This window comes from Dichotomopilus funicola (genome assembly GCF_033296635.1).
Source record: "Dichotomopilus funicola strain CBS 141.50 unplaced genomic scaffold C8A04scaffold_42, whole genome shotgun sequence".
NCBI lineage: Eukaryota > Fungi > Ascomycota > Sordariomycetes > Sordariales > Chaetomiaceae > Dichotomopilus > Dichotomopilus funicola.
This window is the reverse complement of record NW_026944063.1, coordinates 108,282-126,008: the sequence shown is the minus strand read 5'-3', so window position 1 is coordinate 126,008 and position 17,727 is coordinate 108,282. Positions and strand designations below refer to the sequence as shown.

Genomic DNA, 17,727 nt, shown 5'->3' with positions numbered 1-17,727 from the left:
ACAAGAAACATAATCAAAAACAAAAACAAAAACCACAGTAATAACAACAGCAGGAGTAGCAATAGGAGTAGTCGTTAAACCCGGTCCAGACCGTAAGCGAGCGATCGGGCGTGTCAGAGCCCGACACTGATGGCTGCCCAGCGTGGAGATAGATGATCGAGCTAAGATTAGATCAAGAGAGAGACGGCGAGATGTGTGGCGACCATCTCGAGATATGCCAACACCCGGGGGAAGAAAGCAATGATAACAACCCAGGAGGACGGTACCCAAAATCCGGTTTTTGAGGGTAACCAACGATGATTTGTCACGATTTTTGCCACACATTTTGAAGAGCACCGCGACGATGACTTGTGCATGCTTTCTCTCGCCCCTTCCCTCTTTCCATCCTCCACCACCTCCCACGGTTTATAACCCACCTTCCGGCAGCTCCTTCCAACCGCCTCCCCAAAACCAACACCAGCCCCGGCCGGATGGCGTAGTGGGGAGGCTGTGGATGTTTGAACTAGTACACCACAGAATCTGTGCGCCCGGGTTCGAGCCCGGTTGTTGCACTTTGTAAAACCCGCTTGCGGGTTTTCGTAGCTGTCATACTATGCCTCGCCCCCTGTATAGGGGGGACCGTGAGAGGTAGGCGGTGAGCTTTTTGGCTGATTCTTTTCTTTTTCACCATAGTTATAGAACTGAGCGCGGCAGAATATTACCGGCAATGTTAGGTGGAAGTACAGACTTTTATGTGTAAACCCGATTACTCATTTATTGATCATGTCCATGTATGTACGGGGGTGGAAGGAAACTTGTGTAACATGAGGGACAAATGGCCTGGTGTTGAGGTAAATAGGGGTTTGTTTACTTCTCCGGTCGTAGCCACAGCAGCAGGAAAAGGAGGCCGGCCCGCAAGTGTCAGGGGTAATTTCTCCCGTTGTTTTTTCAACATCTTAGAAACAACCAGTTTTCATCGCCACAGTGATGAAACAACCCTTGAGCCGTGATTGTGAGAAACAAGTTACATTCAAATGACCCTTTTTCTACCCCCCAAACTCCAACCAAAGTCACCTAATTACATCCAAGATTACCCGCACACACAAGTTCCCGTCTGTCACATCGTCACAACCATCATCGCCCCATCACGAAACATCCACAAACCCCCTCTTCTTCCCCCCATTTCCCCCCTCCCCACCCTGCTTCTCCTCCTCCCAATTCTCATCCACATACTCCTTCACACTCCGATCCCTCAACTGCATCCCCACCACTCGCAACGCCGCCAAATTATACCCCATCTCATCCTTCTGCCGCCTCAGCGCCGCGCGCAAACTAGCCCGCAACCGCTCCAGCGCTGCCCGCATCGTGCGGCTCGCCACAATCTGCCGGTGGTGGGTGCGTAGCATGAAGAAAAGAATACGGCAGGTCAGCGGGATGTTCATCTCGCGCTGGGCGAAGAGGTGGAGGAAGGTGAAGAGGGGAGGGACGGAGGCGAAGGGGAGCACGAGGAGGGCGTCGTGCAGGGAGGCGGGTTTGATTTTTTGGAGCGTGTTGAGCACGTAGGTTTCGGCGGAGATGTTGCCGAGGGCGATGAAGATGGGGTTGCGTTGGGGCGGGGCTGTTGAACCTGTGATTTGCTTGGCGGCTTCCCATTCGCGGATGGTGTTGAGGTCGGCGGTGGCGAGGTCGAGGGCTTCGGCGATGCGCTCGCCGGCCATGAGGGTTTCGACGGTTTGTTTGGAAGCGGCGGCGACTTCGCGGTCGGCGTCTTGGGAGTCGGGGTCTTGTTCGAGGGAGGTGGTGAGGGTGGATTCGTACAGCTCTTCGAGTTCTTTTTCGCGCTCTTCTTCGAGGAAGATTTGCTCGTCGGTTTCTTCCCAAATGCGGATGCTCTTGTCGTGGGAGGCCGAGAGGAGGGTGGTGCCGCTGTGGCTGATGGCCAAGGCCCAGATCTCGCCGTGGTGGCCGTCGATGCGCTGGATCTGCTCGAACTTGTCGGCGTCCCAGTATTTGATCGTGCGGTCCTTGCTGGCGCTGAAGAAGTGGTGGCCGTTGCCGTCTGAGTTGTGGGGGATGAAGGCAACTTGCAGGATGCTGTCTTGGTGGCCGAAGAGGGCCTTGTGGCAATCGCCAAAGTCGAGACCCCAGATGCGGATGTTCTTGTCTGCCGAGCTCGTTACGATGAGCTTGCTGTCGTAGGAGATGTCCATGCTGAGCACGGGCAGTTTGTGGCCGTAGAGATTGAGGTAAAGCTTCAAACTATCGACAAAGAAGACCTTGACGGTACTGTCGAGAAGCGCCACAGCTAGTAGTTTGGCATCAGGGGATAATCTCAAACTCAAAATATCATCCGACACCTTGAGTATCCTCGACTGCACCAGCTTCAGTTTTGGTGTTGTCCGCGTGGTGCCCAGGACCTGCTCTTGGACAATCTTGAAGTCCCAGAACTTGGCCGTCTTGTCCGCGCCACCCGACACGACCGACTTGCCGTCTGGGTGAACCTGTAGCGACCAGACGGCGTGGCCCTCGTGTGCGTTGACTGTCTCGAGGAGCGCAGCCGAGGCAACATCGTACAGCTGGAGATCGCCCTCCTTGGTTCCGACCACCACCACTTTGTCCCCAGGCAAGAATGCGCAGCAGAGGGCATAACCGCAGTCGAACGTCCGGATGCATGTTTGTGTTTTGATGTTCCAGATTTTGAGAGATCCGTTAGCCGCGGAAGCCAGCATCTTGTCGTCGGAGCTGATGGACAATGAGCGGATGTCTGTCCGGTGCCCCGGGAGCTCAATGCCCAAGGCTTTGTTGTAGTCTGGAACGTCGCCCTTCGATTTCAGCTTGTCCTTCCCGAGTACCGAGTACAACTCTAGCAGATTGTTTGTTGACCCGACCAGCAGCTGCAACTCTTTGTTCCCTGGGTTAGTAGCCCAATCAACGGACCGAACCTTGCCCGTTGTCCTGAGGATAACGTGCTGAACAATGACGTCGGAAATGTCGGCTTCTGTGATATCGTCCGGCTTGTCCTCGGCATCGTCCATCTCCTGGTCTGCAGCCCCCTTCTTATCCTTGGCCTGTTTCTCTCTCCTCCTCTTCTTTTTCCTGGCCAAACTCTTTTTAATCTCCGCCTCGTTCCGTATCCGCCAGACCTCTACCGATTTCTCTACCCCATGTACCGCAAAGTAGTCTCGCCTTGGGTGGAAAATCACCTCGACAGCTCGCTCCTTGCTGTTCCTGTGTAATGTCCCCCGGTCGCGGAGGAAGTTGATGGATTGTGTCAAGTCGACCGCCTGCGCAGACGAGGCGAGAGCGGCTACATCAAGCGCCCAAACAGTCATTTCCCCGTCGTTCCCAGCCGTGACGCACCCGCTAAAGTCAGGGGTCACGCCCAGAGCCCAACACTCGCCATTCGTCTGCGCAACGTGCGTCTCGATACAGTGGCGCGATCCAAGGTCCCAAAGCTTGATCAACGCGTCCTTTCCCGTCGTCAAGAGGAACCCCTCAGCCGCTTCGGTATCGACGGCCATCAGAGCCTGCTCATCCTCCTCACCCTCACCTTCCAGTATCGGATCTGGCTCGACGAAATGCAAGCCCGTAATCTGATCCTTGTGTCCACGCAGCTTGTACTGTCCCACCTCGGCAACAAGATCCCAAACGATAACATCGGTATCCTTGGCGCCACTGGCAAGGCGCACGCCGGTCTTGTCGAAGGCTAGGGTCGTGATGGCCGACTTGTGCCCATTGAAGCTCACCACCGAAGTGGCAATCTTGCTGTCCCAGATACGTATGCTGCCATCTTCGTAACCGACGGCAAACAGGTCAGGGTCGTTCCGGCTCTGGGCGATCGCTGTCACCTTCGCCCGGCAATTCTCATCGCGCCAATGCCCTAGCAGCTCGCCCTTCTTGATGTCCCAGACTAGAACCTCCTCATTCGAGCCGACGATAGCTTGCCCTGCGCCGGTGCCGGCCTTGCCTCTGGGGGACCAGACGAGATTCGAATTGCTGGATGCGACGACGCCGAAGGATTTGGAGGGCTCGAATTTGCTAAAGATCGAGAGTGCGGTTAGGAGATGCGGAAAGGAAAGGAAAGAAATTTGACGGGGAAATCAAAACAAAATGACTTACAGGTATGACTTGACCATCTTTGCGACCGGGCGCTATCCGCGTACAGCCCACCTCAAAACGGGATTCGTCTTGTCCGTCTCTCGGTCTCAATGGGTCGTGGCGTCGCGAGTGTGGTGGGCTATTCGCGGCCTCGACTTTTTTTGGCGGCGATAAGATAAAAAAGATTCAGGGCCCTGGTCGCTGCCGCCAAGACAAGGGAAGACACTGGCGAAGCACGAGCCACATCTCCCCCCTGCGCTGTGGCTGCCAACTTGGAATGCGGGGCAATCTCCCCAGCTCAAGGTGCCAAGAATGCTGGCGGTGCTTCAACTGCTTGGCTTCCCACGCCGCCACAACGTCAGCTCCCCCAGTTGCAGCCCCACCACAAGTAGCTGCGCCAACCTCGACCACGACCACACGACAGCCACACGACAACTCCAGGAACTCGATCGCCACCAGGTGTTTTCAGGGCAACCCATTGAACTAGGCGGCAGTCCACCATGCTGCTGCTCGACTACCAGAATGTGCTGATACAGTCGGTGCTCACGGAGCGCTTTTCTGGGTGAGTAGTGTGCCTTGTAACTAACCCCTTGCGAGGACAACGACAACAACGACGAGGAACGAGGATGATAGGGATTCTAAGAGTGATGATGGCTAACAACCATGCCACCCTTTCTCAGAGCCGCACCCGTGTCCATCGACCAAACCGTCTCCGATTTCGATGGCGTCACCTTCCACATCTCGACTCCCGAAGTCAAGACCAAGATCCAGGTCTCGATCCAGATCCGTTGCTTCCCAGATCTCCTGCGATACGGTGCCGAGGAGGTGCTCAACCGCGAGTATGGGTCTTACGTGGTGCCCCCAGAGCCGGGCTACGATTTCTCGATAGTAGTCGACTTGGAGAGCCTACCCGCCGAGCAAGGTTCGTAACATACCCAATCTATCCCGCAGCCCACACCGCGTCCACACTCCATATTCGACCCCAAGCTGACACAAGTTCCAACACCATACAGAAGCGCGCGACGAGCTGATCAAGAAGGTCTCGCTCCTCAAGCGCAACGCCATGGCAGCCCCGTTCGAGCAAGCCTACCAGGAGCACTACGCGCTCAAGCAAGAAGCGGCCAAGTTCACGTCGGAGGAAGCGCCACAGGGCGTGCGCGAGGGCGGCGAGGTCAAGGCGATCCACTACCGCGAAGAGGAGGCCATCTACGTCAAGGCCAGCCACGACCGTGTGACTGTCATCTTCAGCACCATCTTCCGCGAGGAGACGGACCGCGTGTTCGGCAAGGTCTTTATTCAGGAGTTTGTCGACGCCCGCCGGCGGGCTATCCAGAACGCGCCCCAGGTGCTGTTCCGCAATGACCCGCCGCTGGAGCTGCAGGGTGTGCCAGGGGTTAAGGATACGGGGGCGGGGGAGATTGGTTATGTTACGTTTGGTATGAGATGTCTTGCTGGAGAGGAACCTGTTTGGCTAGGTGCTGACTTTTGCAGTGCTCTTCCCCCGTCACCTCACTCCGCAGCGGATGCCGGATGTCATTTCGCACATCCAGACCTTCCGCGACTACTTCCACTATCACATCAAGGCGTCCAAGGTATGGTTTTCTCGGGGCATTACAACCCGCAGCATGCTGACTTGTGTAGGCCTATATCCACTCCCGTATGAGACGGCGGACAGCAGACTTCCTCCAGGGTAAGGGCCCTCCTTCGCGCCATGAGCTTTCTCAGCTAATTGTTTTCCAGTTCTCCGCAGAGCCAGGCCAGACAGCGAAGAGAAGGAGCGCAAGACGGCGAGCGGGAGGACCTTCAAGGTGGGGAGCTAAGCGATTGGGTGCGTATAGAAGGACACAGCAGCCGACGAAAATACACATCATTATACTTCTCCAGGAGAATCATCTCACGGTGCCAAGCATACTGTTACTCCGCTATGTAATGCATGTCAAATCACTTACATCACAGGTCCGTCTCTCTCTCCCAAACATCTCAGACTCGTCCCACTCGCAGTACTCGACCTGATGACGTGTTTTGATGAACCTTGTCGCCCCAAATCTCTCAGCTACGTCCTGGACGTACTGCTGGATCTCGCTTCCAGGAGCATAGAGGTTGCTCCAGTTAGGATTGGGAGCGAACGAGTATTGGTATGAGTGTGCTAAAATGACTCGTTAATTTGGACCTCGTCATACTTACAGAGTTGGGGCACTCACATGGGATATCACAAGCGACCCCTAGTTAAGAGTTGCCAAGTGAGCATCGAAAACGTATCATTCAAGCCTAGGAATTCTTCCTCCGTAACTGACCCGGATACCTGTTCGACCACCTACAACCTCCAAGTCAGCATCTACCCACCAACCAAGAACCAAACGAAAGTCCATACCACACCCCGCCAACCCCCTCGTTCTTGTCATACACCACCAGTTCCACATTCCTCAGCCGCTCTGGTATCCCGATGGCCGCCAGAATCCCCGAAAACCCAGTGCCCACCACAATAACTCGGAACGGCCGCAGGTTCTCAACAGGCGCGTCTTTGATGGTAAATTTCCCTTGGTGTTTGGTACTGTAGTCGCCCATGTTTACTGTAGCAAAGAGTCTATTTTCTCATGTAAAAGTCGTCGGAGTCGCAAGCTGATATCTCGCCGTATTGCACCCACGCAAGGAGCATATGGACAGCCAGAAGTGAACAATACGACAAGAAACCCAAGAGGGAACGAGGACCCCAGCACGACAAACATTCTTATAAGCAAAGACAGTCCGTATATATGTACCACCCTCCCGACCTCCACAACACAAACAAATAACCCACCCGCCGTTATCCGCGACGACCCACCCTGACATTCCTCGCTCTCACAGCTCAACCAGTCCCAACCTTCCTTACACTACATAAGGTAGGTAGTAGACATGGTCAACCCCCCAATATTTAAATCACATTTCCTTGACATACCCCTCCCAAAAGCCCTCAGCAGCCCAGATCCACACACAACTTCTCACATAATTACCAGCTCAAGACCGACAACAAGATAACAACGACACACGGGATCACAACCCGCCATTATCGTTACCCCTCTGGCAGGTTGCGACACCTACATTCCAGCTGAATACTTTACCCGTTCAGTAGATTGGTCCCTCGTTCACACTCGGACACCGCAGACCAAGAGAAGAGCGGTTTGCCCGGTGAGGTGGGGTGTGACACGGTTCCAGATTGCCGCTACCTTTCCAAATCCAGATTCAGGTCTGGAATCTCTGGAATCTGAGATACGTTTCACACCAAGTCGGGCTTATTATTGAGAAAAGAACGTGTGATATAGGCTATATGTATACGACCAAATAAAGCTAAACGGCCCCCAAGATAGGTATTTAGTGGCACACACAGACGAAGCAACCCACACTCGCATGGGTCGGTGTGATGAGGTCTGTTGCTCAAGGAGGTAGGTCACTAGCTGCTGGATACACATTCCACTAGAGAGGTGGATATTCCGGGTAGGATTCCTGAGCACATTCAATCGATCAAACCCTCCAAAGAGGCTGTGTGAACTATTATTCATCTACAGGGAATAATTTTGTATGGACAAACAGGACTTGTTCAACATTATGACATCCAACCCGTAAGGCCGATGTCTTCCCACCATCATCACCCCCAACTATGGCTACACTAACACTCGTTTTTTCCTTTTTTTTTCTAAATTTCTTATCCTTTCCCCCCCATCTTCTGTTTCTTTTTTTTTTCCTCCTCCTCTTTCCAGGGAATCCGGACGCAAAATGGGTATCAGGCAAAAGGAGACGCACGCGCCGGGCAATGCAACGAGAGAAAAAGAAGGGATGATCAAGGTAGCAGGAGCAAAAAGCAAAGCATCATCATAGCTCGATGAAGTCCTTTTGCTCCACGAAATCAAGACCCCCGTTCTCGTCGTGGCCGATGAACTCGTCCACCTCGTCCGAGTCGACGTCGTCCTCGTCAATTGACTCGCCATCGTCGTCGCTGGAGAGATCTTCCATCTCCTCATCATGCTGTGCCAAGCCGGCGCTCTTGCGGAGGACGCTTGCCCTCTCCCGATGCGCCAGCTTACACCCCTTGATCTTACACACTCCCGTGTTGCTGAAGTTGGGGCATTCGAATACGTGCCGATCTGGGCATTCGGCACCTTTCTGGCAGTAGCCGTAGAAGCCGAAATCCCGGCACACCGGAGCAGCTGGTGACACTTTTACGTGAGCATACTTGCAGTCAGGCTTGGTGCAGCTATCGCGGGCAAAGTGCAGGCACGCTGGTGTTCGCTCGGGGGTGGGGTCATGCGAGAGATCGCAGTTGGCGCCGCTGGGACATTCACCCTGTTGCAGGAAATCCTTGCAAATGGCGACCCTGTGCGCGTCGTGGGCGTAGCGGCACCGAGGGACTGCACAGGAACCTGTTGCGCGGTTAGTAAATCTTCGTTGGCCGACCACGGCCCGACCGGAGATGAATCGTTCGGGATGTCGGTTGGGGAAAATGGAGTTACCCGTCATAGAAAACTGTTTGCAAGGCACGTCGAGCTTCTTGACCGTGCCGGATTGCCTGCCAAAAATTCCTGGGGTTAGTGGCCCGGCTACGGAGTCCCAGGAGACATACCGCTGCGCCTTCACAACGCCGTGGCGGTAGAGGTTGCCGTTCTTGCTGCGGTGAAACTTGACGCCCCCAATAAGTGCCGATTTAGGAGTCGCCTTTGCCGAGTTGCCATCACCTGTATGGAGATTAGTATGATGGTGATCGTCGCGTACACCCGGTCGCGACGCACCGGGTACTTTGATAAGCTTGCTGCCGTTTTTGGCGACAGTGAACCGAACACCTTGGACAGCGATTTCGTACTTGTCGGTTGCGACCTGCTGGTTAGCTGCGCCAAATGCCCCGCTATTTACCATATGATGCAGGTGGTTGACTAGCTTGGCCCGCTCCCGTTTGTCCCTCAAAGCAATCTTTTGGCGCCGCGTCTGCTCGATTGCGGCCGTCCGCGCCTCCGCGTTCTTCTTGTATACATTTGTGTTGATCAGCTGCCTGTGACGGTCGGTCTTGGTCACCCACGACGAGTTGGAGGAGTCTGAAGGGCTGCCAGTCTCGCCATCAGCAGACTGGGCCTGTTGAGCGCCGCCATTGAGCACGAGCGTCCTGTTCCGGTAAACAGGCATTCGAGCGGCGGGGTGGCTGCCGCGATGAGAGAACCCGCCGCGGCGCCATGCGCTCGAGTATCCGGAATCTTGAAATCCATTAGCCCTACTGTGGCCGGCGGTCGGTCGGTCGATGAACACACGATGGTGATGCGACGAGGCGTGTCGAACAGGGCCGACACCGGCTTGCTGATTTCGGTGTCGATTAATTTGACCGGCCAAACGGCCGATCCTCTCCATCATCTCCCGATCCTCCGCAGACGACATTTTGATATCCAGAAGTTGTTGCGCTATAAGTCCTGCGGGTGTTGCAAATATGAAGAACGGCGGAGAATGTGGTTGCAGAGGAAGAGCCAGCGATGTTATATGCGAGGGAAATGACGATTGGTGTTGTGGCGGGATTTGAAAGGAAGTGGCGACCCAAGGAAACCGCACGTGCCAAGCCCCGCGATTGCCGTTTCTGGTCGGCGCGCTAAACCAAGCCAGTCGGTTGACCTTCGATTGCACTTCTCGCCCTGCAACAGTGTGATCAGAGTGAGCAAATCGATTGTTGACGCTTTGATTCAAACTCCGAGGCAAACGGCAACGAAGCTCTTTTGTCATCTTTAGGGAGAACTGACACAACCCAGACGTCTTGTGAGTTGTGGACTGCAGTTCGCGGTTACCAGGAGACCTACCTGCAAGCGGCAAAATTATGCCAAGACTAAGCCTGCCAAGAGTGCTGGTGCCCCAGTTTATTTCGCTGGGCCTCCTCGCTGACCTCATGCGGGAAGGCTGCAACACTTGCATCACAAAATCCATCCATTTCTTCTTTGTGCGCCATCCATCGCTCCATCCGCTCCCCGAATTCTCCCTCGAAGGCCAAGACTGAATCCCCGATCTATCCTCATCCACCCAGCCTCCAGAGCGCCAAAAATCATCGCGAGCCATGTCGGAGCCAATAATTAAGCCGGAGCCTGACACCGGCGCCTCATTCGTCGACGAGGTCGATGAAACTCCCGATCTCGAGTTCTTCGACAAGCTTCCTGATGCCGACGCCTATAATCGCATGTATCTTACGAGGTTACCGAATTACGTCTGGGAAGCGTGGTCGAAGCTTGACGACGACGACGAGATTGAGATTGGCACGGTCCGCCAATGGACCGATGAGACCGGGAAGATAGTTGGTTTTCCTGTTGGAAGTTTGCCGTTGTTCCACCACGGCTAACGTGCGCCGCTACGTTTCTAGAGACTTCAAATGCGCCTCAGACCGGAGATCGATGCCCACAAGGAACTACCCAAGGAATACGACATGGACGTGACGAATCACGAGGTCAACAACACATTCGTCTTCAGTGAGCAAGACCTACCAAGTTACGCGGCGAAAAATAAAGAGAGGGCCAACGCGCTCGCCCAGGGGATTCCCGCCCACCTGTTGCGGAAACAACAAAAGCAGATGGAGGCACCAGCTGAGCGAGGGAAAAAGAGCGCGCCGTACTCGCGCCGCCCGATTCCAAGTCTGTTCCCCCTTCCCACGGTCTGATGCCATCGGGCCAAACTGTGCTGACTCCCAACAAAGAAAAAACCAAGGTGGCGGGTCGCATTAAGCACGAGGTCGTCTGCACCCCTGTCCGGAATGCAGAGGCCGACAGATTCTTGTCCATTCGCGCCGAGCGCGCGGCGCAGCCCCAGAAGAAGGTGACGATGCTCACCGGGTTCCCGACCGGCGATACCACGAACCCCATTGAGTGGGATGATTTCCTCGTGCGTGACCCCTTTTCATTATCTTCTCTGGCTTCCGCAAGCCCTCCTGACACGCTTGGTAGAAAACACGTGAGAAGCCGACCAAGGCGAAGAAGATGGAGAACAAGGCGACCCGCTGGCCAGAAAATAAGCTTCTCGATGCCATCACCAAGTGTTTCTCCGAGCACAAGTACTGGTCTATTAAGGCGTTCCGGGGCAAGATCCCACAGCCGGAGGCATACTTGCGTGAGACACTCGAGAAGATCGCCCTGCTCCACCGATCCGGCACGTTTGCCAACCACTGGTCGCTCAAGCCCGAGTACCAAGACATGATGGCCACGCTGCCCAAGCCCGCTGATGACGCGGCGGTCCCGAAAGCCGATGTGCCGTCTGAGGACGAGGACGAGGAAGACATCAAGATGGAGGATGTTTTGTAGATTGTCTCGGGCATCCTCATTGTCCGGGAAGGACCGAGCGTAATGGCATCGGTGAGCTCTTTCTCAGAGTGAGCTTTTCCTTGGAGTGGCGTTACCGGTGGTACCGGAAGATACGTGGGTTTGCATTTCACGGGGAACTTCAGGGCTAGATGATACCATTGATTAGAAAACGAAGCGGAAAATGTGGGATTGTGTACCGTATGTTTCCTGTGATCGCCAACTCTCAGCCTCTTCCAGCCCGGCAGCCCGGGTCCTGTGACATTACGGTGACCAACCTTTACAAGTTTCAGCAATTGTGGAGTCGTCCAAATCAAGTAAACGTGCAGCAACCACTTCCAAGGTCAACTAACATGAGCCCCTTCCAGTGTCTCTTCCGTTTCCGCAACTCGTCTTCAACAAGGTTAAATTACATCCACTTCTCCCATTTCCAAGGCATACAAACCAAACCCCTCCCAGTTTCAACCCCCAACAACCATAAGATCCACAACCCCTCCCCAACCTCCAAAATGACGCACCGCCTTCTCCTCCTCGACTTCGACGGCACCATCACCAGCCACGACACCCTCTCCTCCCTCATCACCCTCGCCATCGAAACCACCTCCACCGACGCCCCCAACTCCCCCAATAAAACAACAAGAACAACAACCCTCAAAACCAACTGGCACTCCATCGTGACCTCATACCTCGCCTCCCACAAAGCGCACGTCGCATCCTACCGGCCGCGCGCAGAAGACCGTACCACGCTGGCCGAGGAACTTGCATTTCTGGAGAGCGCGGGGGATGTAGAACGGGCGTCAGTTGAGAGGGTGGGGAGGGCGGGGTTTTTTGGGGGCGGATTTGATTGTTCCCGGGAAGGGGAAACCCCGGAGGGAGGGGGGGAGCAAGAGGGAGAGGGTCAAGAGGGGGGAGAGGGGAAAAGGGGGTTGGTGGGGCTTGGACGGGTGGCTTTTGAGAGGGGGGTTGGTGGTGGTGATGGTGATGAACCCAGGGAGCGAGAGGATGGGGCGGTCAGACTGCGAAAAGGGTTTGGGAAGTTTCTAGAGCGGCAGGCGAAAGACGGGTGGGATCTGGCTGTTGTCAGTGTCAACTGGTCTGGGGAGTTTATCCGGGGGGTTGTGGAAGCGGCTTGTGAAGCGGGAGGTGGAGAAGGTGAGAAAAAGGTGAGAAGGATTATGGCGAACAGAGTCACACTTCCGGAGGGGACGGTTCAGGGGCCGGAAGAGCTTGGTGGGGAACCGCTTACTACGGCTGGGGATAAACTGAGGGCTATGGAGTCGTTGAGGGGGGGGTTGGGGGAGGAGAAGGTGGTGGTGTATTTTGGGGATTCGACGACTGATTTGGCGTGTTTGGTGGAGGCGGATTTGGGGGTGGTTATGGCTGATGATGGGGGGAGTAAGTTGTTGAAGACGTTGGAGAGGGTGGGGTATGAGGTGCCGCATGTGATGGACGCTGGGGGGGAGAGTGGGCTTGTTTGGGCGAGGGACTTTGAGGAGGTTCTTGAAAGTAGTGTGTTACAAAGGATATGAAGTTTGGTCGGGTGTAAGTCACTTGGCGGGTGGTATCACTCCAGGTGTTTCAATACAGTATCGTATTAGCCATATTCCCTTTCTCGTGTTGACCAAACATACTACGAGGCCCTGATTAACAGCAGACAAGGCTTGACAAACTACCCTGCCACAGAAACCCTAAAGTTCGGGACAAAGCGGTATACTATGGGAAACGACTACCAAGTTCTTCGCAAACAAAGGAACAACAATTCCAGCTTCTTGGTCCACACAGGGCACAATGATTGTGGATTGTCAAACATACGCCGGCGAAACCCCAAATTCTCCTAATTTAACCCAATGTCCGACCCCATCCTCGCATGATCAAGACTTACCTTATGACACCCAACACAACCCCCAACTACTCAACAACCACCATGTGTTTCCACCGCCGCCTCGTCTTCACCTGTTCCCACCACGCCTGGCTCAACCTAACCAAAGCCTGCGACACAGAAGCGTCCTTCGAGCGCGGCAACACCGACACAGGCTGCAGCATCCGATGGTCACACGGCTACGATACGATACGAGTCCAAGACAAATGTGCCAAGTGTGCCGGCACGCAGCAAGGCGACTCCTACCGGTTTGGCGTCGTCAAGGACCAAATCCAGGCGCTCAAGGAGCATTTGAAGTTGATAAAGGGGGACCGGCAGATTAAGGAGGAGGCGTGGCTTAGTGGGGAGGTTGAGCCGGGACGGTCGGGGGAGGAGGATGGTGGGGAGGGTGATCGTGATGAGAAGGGGCAAGATGCTGGCGGTTCCCTTTCTTCTTTTTCTTTTTCTCCTGGTGGGACGGGGAGGCTTAGTGGGGGTACGATGGTTGGTGAGGAAGAGTATTTAATTAAGATCAACTCTGAACAACAACAGTAAAAAGGAGAAAAAATGACGATGCCCTAAATATTGAAAAAGAATCAAGACCAAAAAGCTCACCACAGAACCCTATCCCCATCCGGAGGGATAACGGTCTGTGGTTACGAAAAGCCCGCCGGGGGGGCTTTTTCTTCGCTGGCCCCGGGAATCGAACCCGGGGCCACTTCGATTTACGGCGGAGTGGCGTGGTGCTCCTCCCAACGCCGCTACGCCAAACACGCTGTTTGGCGAATTAGGAGGAACTGGTGACAGTGTGAGCGAGCCGGGGACTTATATGGTGTGGTCGGGAAGGAAGGCGCCGTAAGTTCGATTCCGACTCTGGCGGGTTCTTCCTTGTGGTCAGGTCGGTCATGCATCGGGTAATATATGATTTTAAATAGCAAGCTAACATGGTTTTACATCGGGATAGAGACAAACAGTTGGGATTATAAACAGCATACGAGGTGTCTACACTTCCTGACATATCCGGGTTGTTGTGGTTTACCAAACCTAAGTCCCAGGCAATGCCACTCCCCGAACACCGAGATCAATCTGCTTGCTTATCAGCTAATGCAAAGAAAAATTTCCTGCTCTGACCACTCAATCAAACCAAAAAAACAACCTCCTGTCAAAGCGGAGTGTAAATCGCCCTGTTCAACAACCCCTCTGCACGAGTCGTTCGTCTTCCGGGTCGGGAATTTGGGCATTAACAAACTCATATCAAATAATAGAATGTATCTCTCCGGCTTCCCTATTGACAGCGACAACGCTTCCTTATCCCCCTCGAGAACTGCTAGCTGCACAAGAGAGATGTTGTTGAGGAATCCGTTTTTGGAAACTGCCCCACCTGACTTACAACTGGGAGTACGCCCGGCTGTTGGCAGCTGTCAACCAATCTTCAGTAACCAGGAAGCCCATGCGTGGATCGGCTGACGGGCAGTCTTTGAGCGCCGATGCACGGCCTTCAACATCCCACAGATGCATTTGCCGGCTGCAACCGTCACCCGAAACACCCAAGAATCCCAGACCGCCACGCAGAGAGGGACGGTCAAAGCATCATGCCATGGGGTTTCTTTCGCAGCAAAGATGAAGACGGAGCCCTCAGATCCGATCACAAAACCAGCTGGCTGCCAATGACCAAAGATGACGACGGCGGCCGGGGGAAGGGCTGGTTCTCGGCCAAAAACGGCAATGGCACCGGCCACGGCGACTCCTGGACCGACGCCGCTCAGAATTATCTAGACGTCCCGGGCAATTGGATTGCGCCCGTCGCCGCCGCCGTTCTCACCCTCGGCGCCTATTCCTTCTACCAATCCTACCTGCGCCGCTTTCCCACCCCGCACCACATCGCCCCGGGCGTCTTCCGAAATCGCAGCCTATTCGGCAAGGTCACGAGCGTTGGCGATGGCGATGGCTTCCACCTCTACCACACTCCGGGCGGCCGTCTCGCCGGCTGGGGCTGGTTGCGCCGTGTGCCCACAGATCGGAAGCAACTCAAGGGCCAGACGGTAAGTTCAAGATCTAAAATCCAACCCCGCAAACCACCCAAAAAAATCCACCCCACCAACCCCGCCCTCCGTTCACCTTCCTCAAAAACCTCATCTAACAAAACGTTCGCTCAGATCTCCATCCGCCTCGCCGGCGTAGACGCCCCCGAAGCAGCCCACTTCGGCCGCCCCGCCCAGCCCTTCTCCGCCGAAGCGCTCTCCTTCCTCGAGAACTACGTCCTCCACCGACGCGTGCGCGCCTACGTCTACAAGCGCGACCAATACGAGCGCGTAGTGGCCACCGTCTACCTCCGCCGCGCACCCTTTTTCTTCCCGCGCCGTGACGTCGGGCTCGAACTCCTCCGGCACGGCCTCGCTGTTGCGTACGAGGGCAAGACGGGCGCGGAGTTTGGCGGGGATAAGATGGAGGCTGTGTATCGTGAGGCGGAGGAGACGGCGAAGAGGAAGAGGGTGGGCATGTGGGGGTCGGCGGCGGGGAGAGGGGTCGGGAAGAAGTTGTTGGCGAAGGCGGTTGGGGGGTCGGCGTCGGCTGCGGCCGTGGGGAAGTCGGAGACGCCGATGGAGTATAAGCGGCGGATGAAGGCGCTTGAGGGTGGGGAGTAGTTGGAGGTGGGGGGAGGGGGGTTGATGTCTTATGATACCCATGATAATGTGGTTAGGATTTTCTCGGGAGGTGGAGATGATGATATGGATGGATGCATACACTTTGCGAGCGACTAAGCTGAGCAAGTATCATGACATAGAAGCCAGTCTGCAAATCAAGAGCATTTGTTTATTTAATTCTTTAGGACCTGCTGAAACATACAATGGGTATGTAACCTTGAGTCTTTTTACGTCTACAACCTAGGCATCCGTTGCTCTTTAAGGGAATTCCAACTCGAAGTGCGAGATGATTAAGACGAAAGAGGATCCCCATATGGAGTTTCGGGATCCGGCTCGCCGGTCATGCTTGGGCTTGCTTGGCTCCATGTTTCGTATGACGTGCAGGGCTAGCGAGCTTTCCGGGTTATCACCACTTGTTTATGGCAGCCAACGTATGATCTCCAGAGATTCAGTTATAATTCATGAGTTATTGGAACCGGGCACGTGCGCGGATAGAGATGTCGTTGTTTGAATTACAACCTCTTTCCGGAGCTGTGCTCTGTTTGGTCACATGTGATATGAAGCTCGATCTGGCCAAGTGCCAAGCTGGATGCTCTTGAATTTGCTGTGAATTACAGTTTTGATGTTCTTTGACTTGAACATCAACGACAATGCGGGTGCGGGGTGGTGTTGATAAGATACGTGTAGAGAAGAGGAAGGAAGAGCTTGTCGTTGAAAGCCTGAGGAATCCTGTGATCATTTTGATGGTATGTACAAAGCAAGAAGATATCACGAGTTTGATGTCAACCCTGACGCTTGTTCGCCTTCACCGCTTCTCATCTCGTGTTGAAGTCCTGCATTCGAGCCGCCGGGTTAACCGATGGTGGAGCGACGACCACGTTGTCCGCCAATGCAAGCTGCAAGGGGTTTGCCCAAGATCGCCCCTGTCCAGATGCGTGCCGCCCAATGGCGTCGCATCGTCGGATCCTGAGATGCAGGAACGGCCCCTGAATTCAACTGTTGACGGGCCAGGCCCAGATGTCAAAGCTCACTCTCGTGCGCATGTTTTTGAGGGGATTTGGTGGTTTCTTCTCTTCTGTTATTCTTTCCCATTTTCAGGCGCTGTGACAAGAAACAACATTGGGTGTTTGGGTGACCGCAAAGGACGGTATCAACGACGCTCATTTTCCCATACCGAGTTTCCCCAACTCTGGTTTCACTAATTTATTTCCTGATACCTCTCAAACCCGGGTTTGGAAGCCCACCGTCCCATACACTCTCTTTTAGTGGTTTGTGTTTTGGTGGTAGAGCCGCCCGACACACTCCAATCGAACTTGACAGCGAAACGGTGTGTGCCCCTGATTCCCTCTCCCCAGACCGGAGGCTACTACGACAGAATCTCTGATAGAAAATCACCAGACTCCAGCCCTCCATTAACCAACTCATTGCACCGCTCAACCGCTCTGCACTACCTGTTGGTACCCGTTCCGAAAGCGACACACTCATTTTTTGCCCTTTGTTAGATCACCAGGACGTTCATTCGACCAGCCACTGAGCATCGCAATTATATCATTCGACCGCGGCAAACAGAACGCCAGCCACCGAATCGCAGGCCGGTATCTCCTTGTGTCTCCCGTTGTGTAACGCGGGACGCGGGGAACTGCAGTTGTCAAGATCCAGAGAAAGGGAGGTCGGGGTCAACCCGGATTGGATGAGTTTGGGTTTCGCAACAAAACCTGACGGGAGCGTTGAACGGTATTCGTACCCCACCAAGATCCAGTCTTTGATCCGAATTCTCCAGTTGTGGATTGCGTTCGCCCAAGGAAACATTTCATTATTCGCCTGCGAACTGGGGGTAGGTGCACGGCTTCGTCCGATTTCCCGT

At 54.6% G+C, this 17,727-nt stretch overlaps 8 protein-coding genes across 8 annotated transcripts; 5 read left to right on the top strand and 3 right to left on the bottom strand.

Annotated features, from left to right (window-relative positions):
* Positions 1–1,124: 1,124 nt before the first annotated feature.
* Positions 1,125–4,115, bottom strand: C8A04DRAFT_38147 (uncharacterized protein; the record flags this gene model as incomplete). Its single annotated transcript, XM_062784131.1, has 2 exons — positions 1,125–4,017; positions 4,099–4,115. The coding sequence occupies 2 exons, from the start codon at positions 4,113–4,115 to the stop codon at positions 1,125–1,127; spliced, it is 2,910 nt and encodes a 969-aa protein (XP_062635986.1).
* Positions 4,116–4,577: 462 nt separating this feature from the next.
* Positions 4,578–5,897, top strand: C8A04DRAFT_29742 (Arp2/3 complex, 34 kd subunit p34-Arc-domain-containing protein; the record flags this gene model as incomplete). Its single annotated transcript, XM_062781115.1, has 6 exons — positions 4,578–4,639; positions 4,758–4,999; positions 5,091–5,513; positions 5,569–5,669; positions 5,719–5,767; positions 5,818–5,897. The coding sequence occupies 6 exons, from the start codon at positions 4,578–4,580 to the stop codon at positions 5,895–5,897; spliced, it is 957 nt and encodes a 318-aa protein (XP_062635985.1).
* A 448-nt stretch (positions 5,898–6,345) lies between these two features.
* On the bottom strand, positions 6,346–6,642 carry C8A04DRAFT_29741 (uncharacterized protein; the record flags this gene model as incomplete). Its single annotated transcript, XM_062781114.1, has 2 exons — positions 6,346–6,391; positions 6,449–6,642. 2 exons carry the CDS (start codon positions 6,640–6,642, stop codon positions 6,346–6,348), a joined length of 240 nt encoding a protein of 79 aa, XP_062635984.1.
* Positions 6,643–7,923: 1,281 nt separating this feature from the next.
* On the bottom strand, positions 7,924–9,471 carry C8A04DRAFT_38146 (uncharacterized protein; the record flags this gene model as incomplete). The annotated part of the gene is made up of 3 exons (XM_062784130.1): positions 7,924–8,783; positions 8,838–9,293; positions 9,348–9,471. The coding sequence occupies 3 exons, from the start codon at positions 9,469–9,471 to the stop codon at positions 7,924–7,926; spliced, it is 1,440 nt and encodes a 479-aa protein (XP_062635983.1).
* Positions 9,472–10,132: 661 nt separating this feature from the next.
* On the top strand, positions 10,133–11,363 carry C8A04DRAFT_29739 (transcription initiation factor IIF, beta subunit-domain-containing protein; the record flags this gene model as incomplete). Its single annotated transcript, XM_062781113.1, has 4 exons — positions 10,133–10,366; positions 10,433–10,700; positions 10,763–10,947; positions 11,010–11,363. 4 exons carry the CDS (start codon positions 10,133–10,135, stop codon positions 11,361–11,363), a joined length of 1,041 nt encoding a protein of 346 aa, XP_062635982.1.
* A 506-nt stretch (positions 11,364–11,869) lies between these two features.
* Positions 11,870–12,889, top strand: C8A04DRAFT_13100 (uncharacterized protein; the record flags this gene model as incomplete). The annotated part of the gene is made up of 1 exon (XM_062777580.1): positions 11,870–12,889. The coding sequence occupies one exon, from the start codon at positions 11,870–11,872 to the stop codon at positions 12,887–12,889; it is 1,020 nt and encodes a 339-aa protein (XP_062635981.1).
* A 395-nt stretch (positions 12,890–13,284) lies between these two features.
* Positions 13,285–13,773, top strand: C8A04DRAFT_13066 (uncharacterized protein; the record flags this gene model as incomplete). Its single annotated transcript, XM_062777570.1, has 1 exon — positions 13,285–13,773. One exon carries the CDS (start codon positions 13,285–13,287, stop codon positions 13,771–13,773), a length of 489 nt encoding a protein of 162 aa, XP_062635980.1.
* Positions 13,774–14,885: 1,112 nt separating this feature from the next.
* Positions 14,886–15,863, top strand: C8A04DRAFT_13103 (uncharacterized protein; the record flags this gene model as incomplete). Its single annotated transcript, XM_062777582.1, has 2 exons — positions 14,886–15,260; positions 15,375–15,863. The coding sequence occupies 2 exons, from the start codon at positions 14,886–14,888 to the stop codon at positions 15,861–15,863; spliced, it is 864 nt and encodes a 287-aa protein (XP_062635979.1).
* Between the last annotated feature and the right edge of the window lie 1,864 nt (positions 15,864–17,727).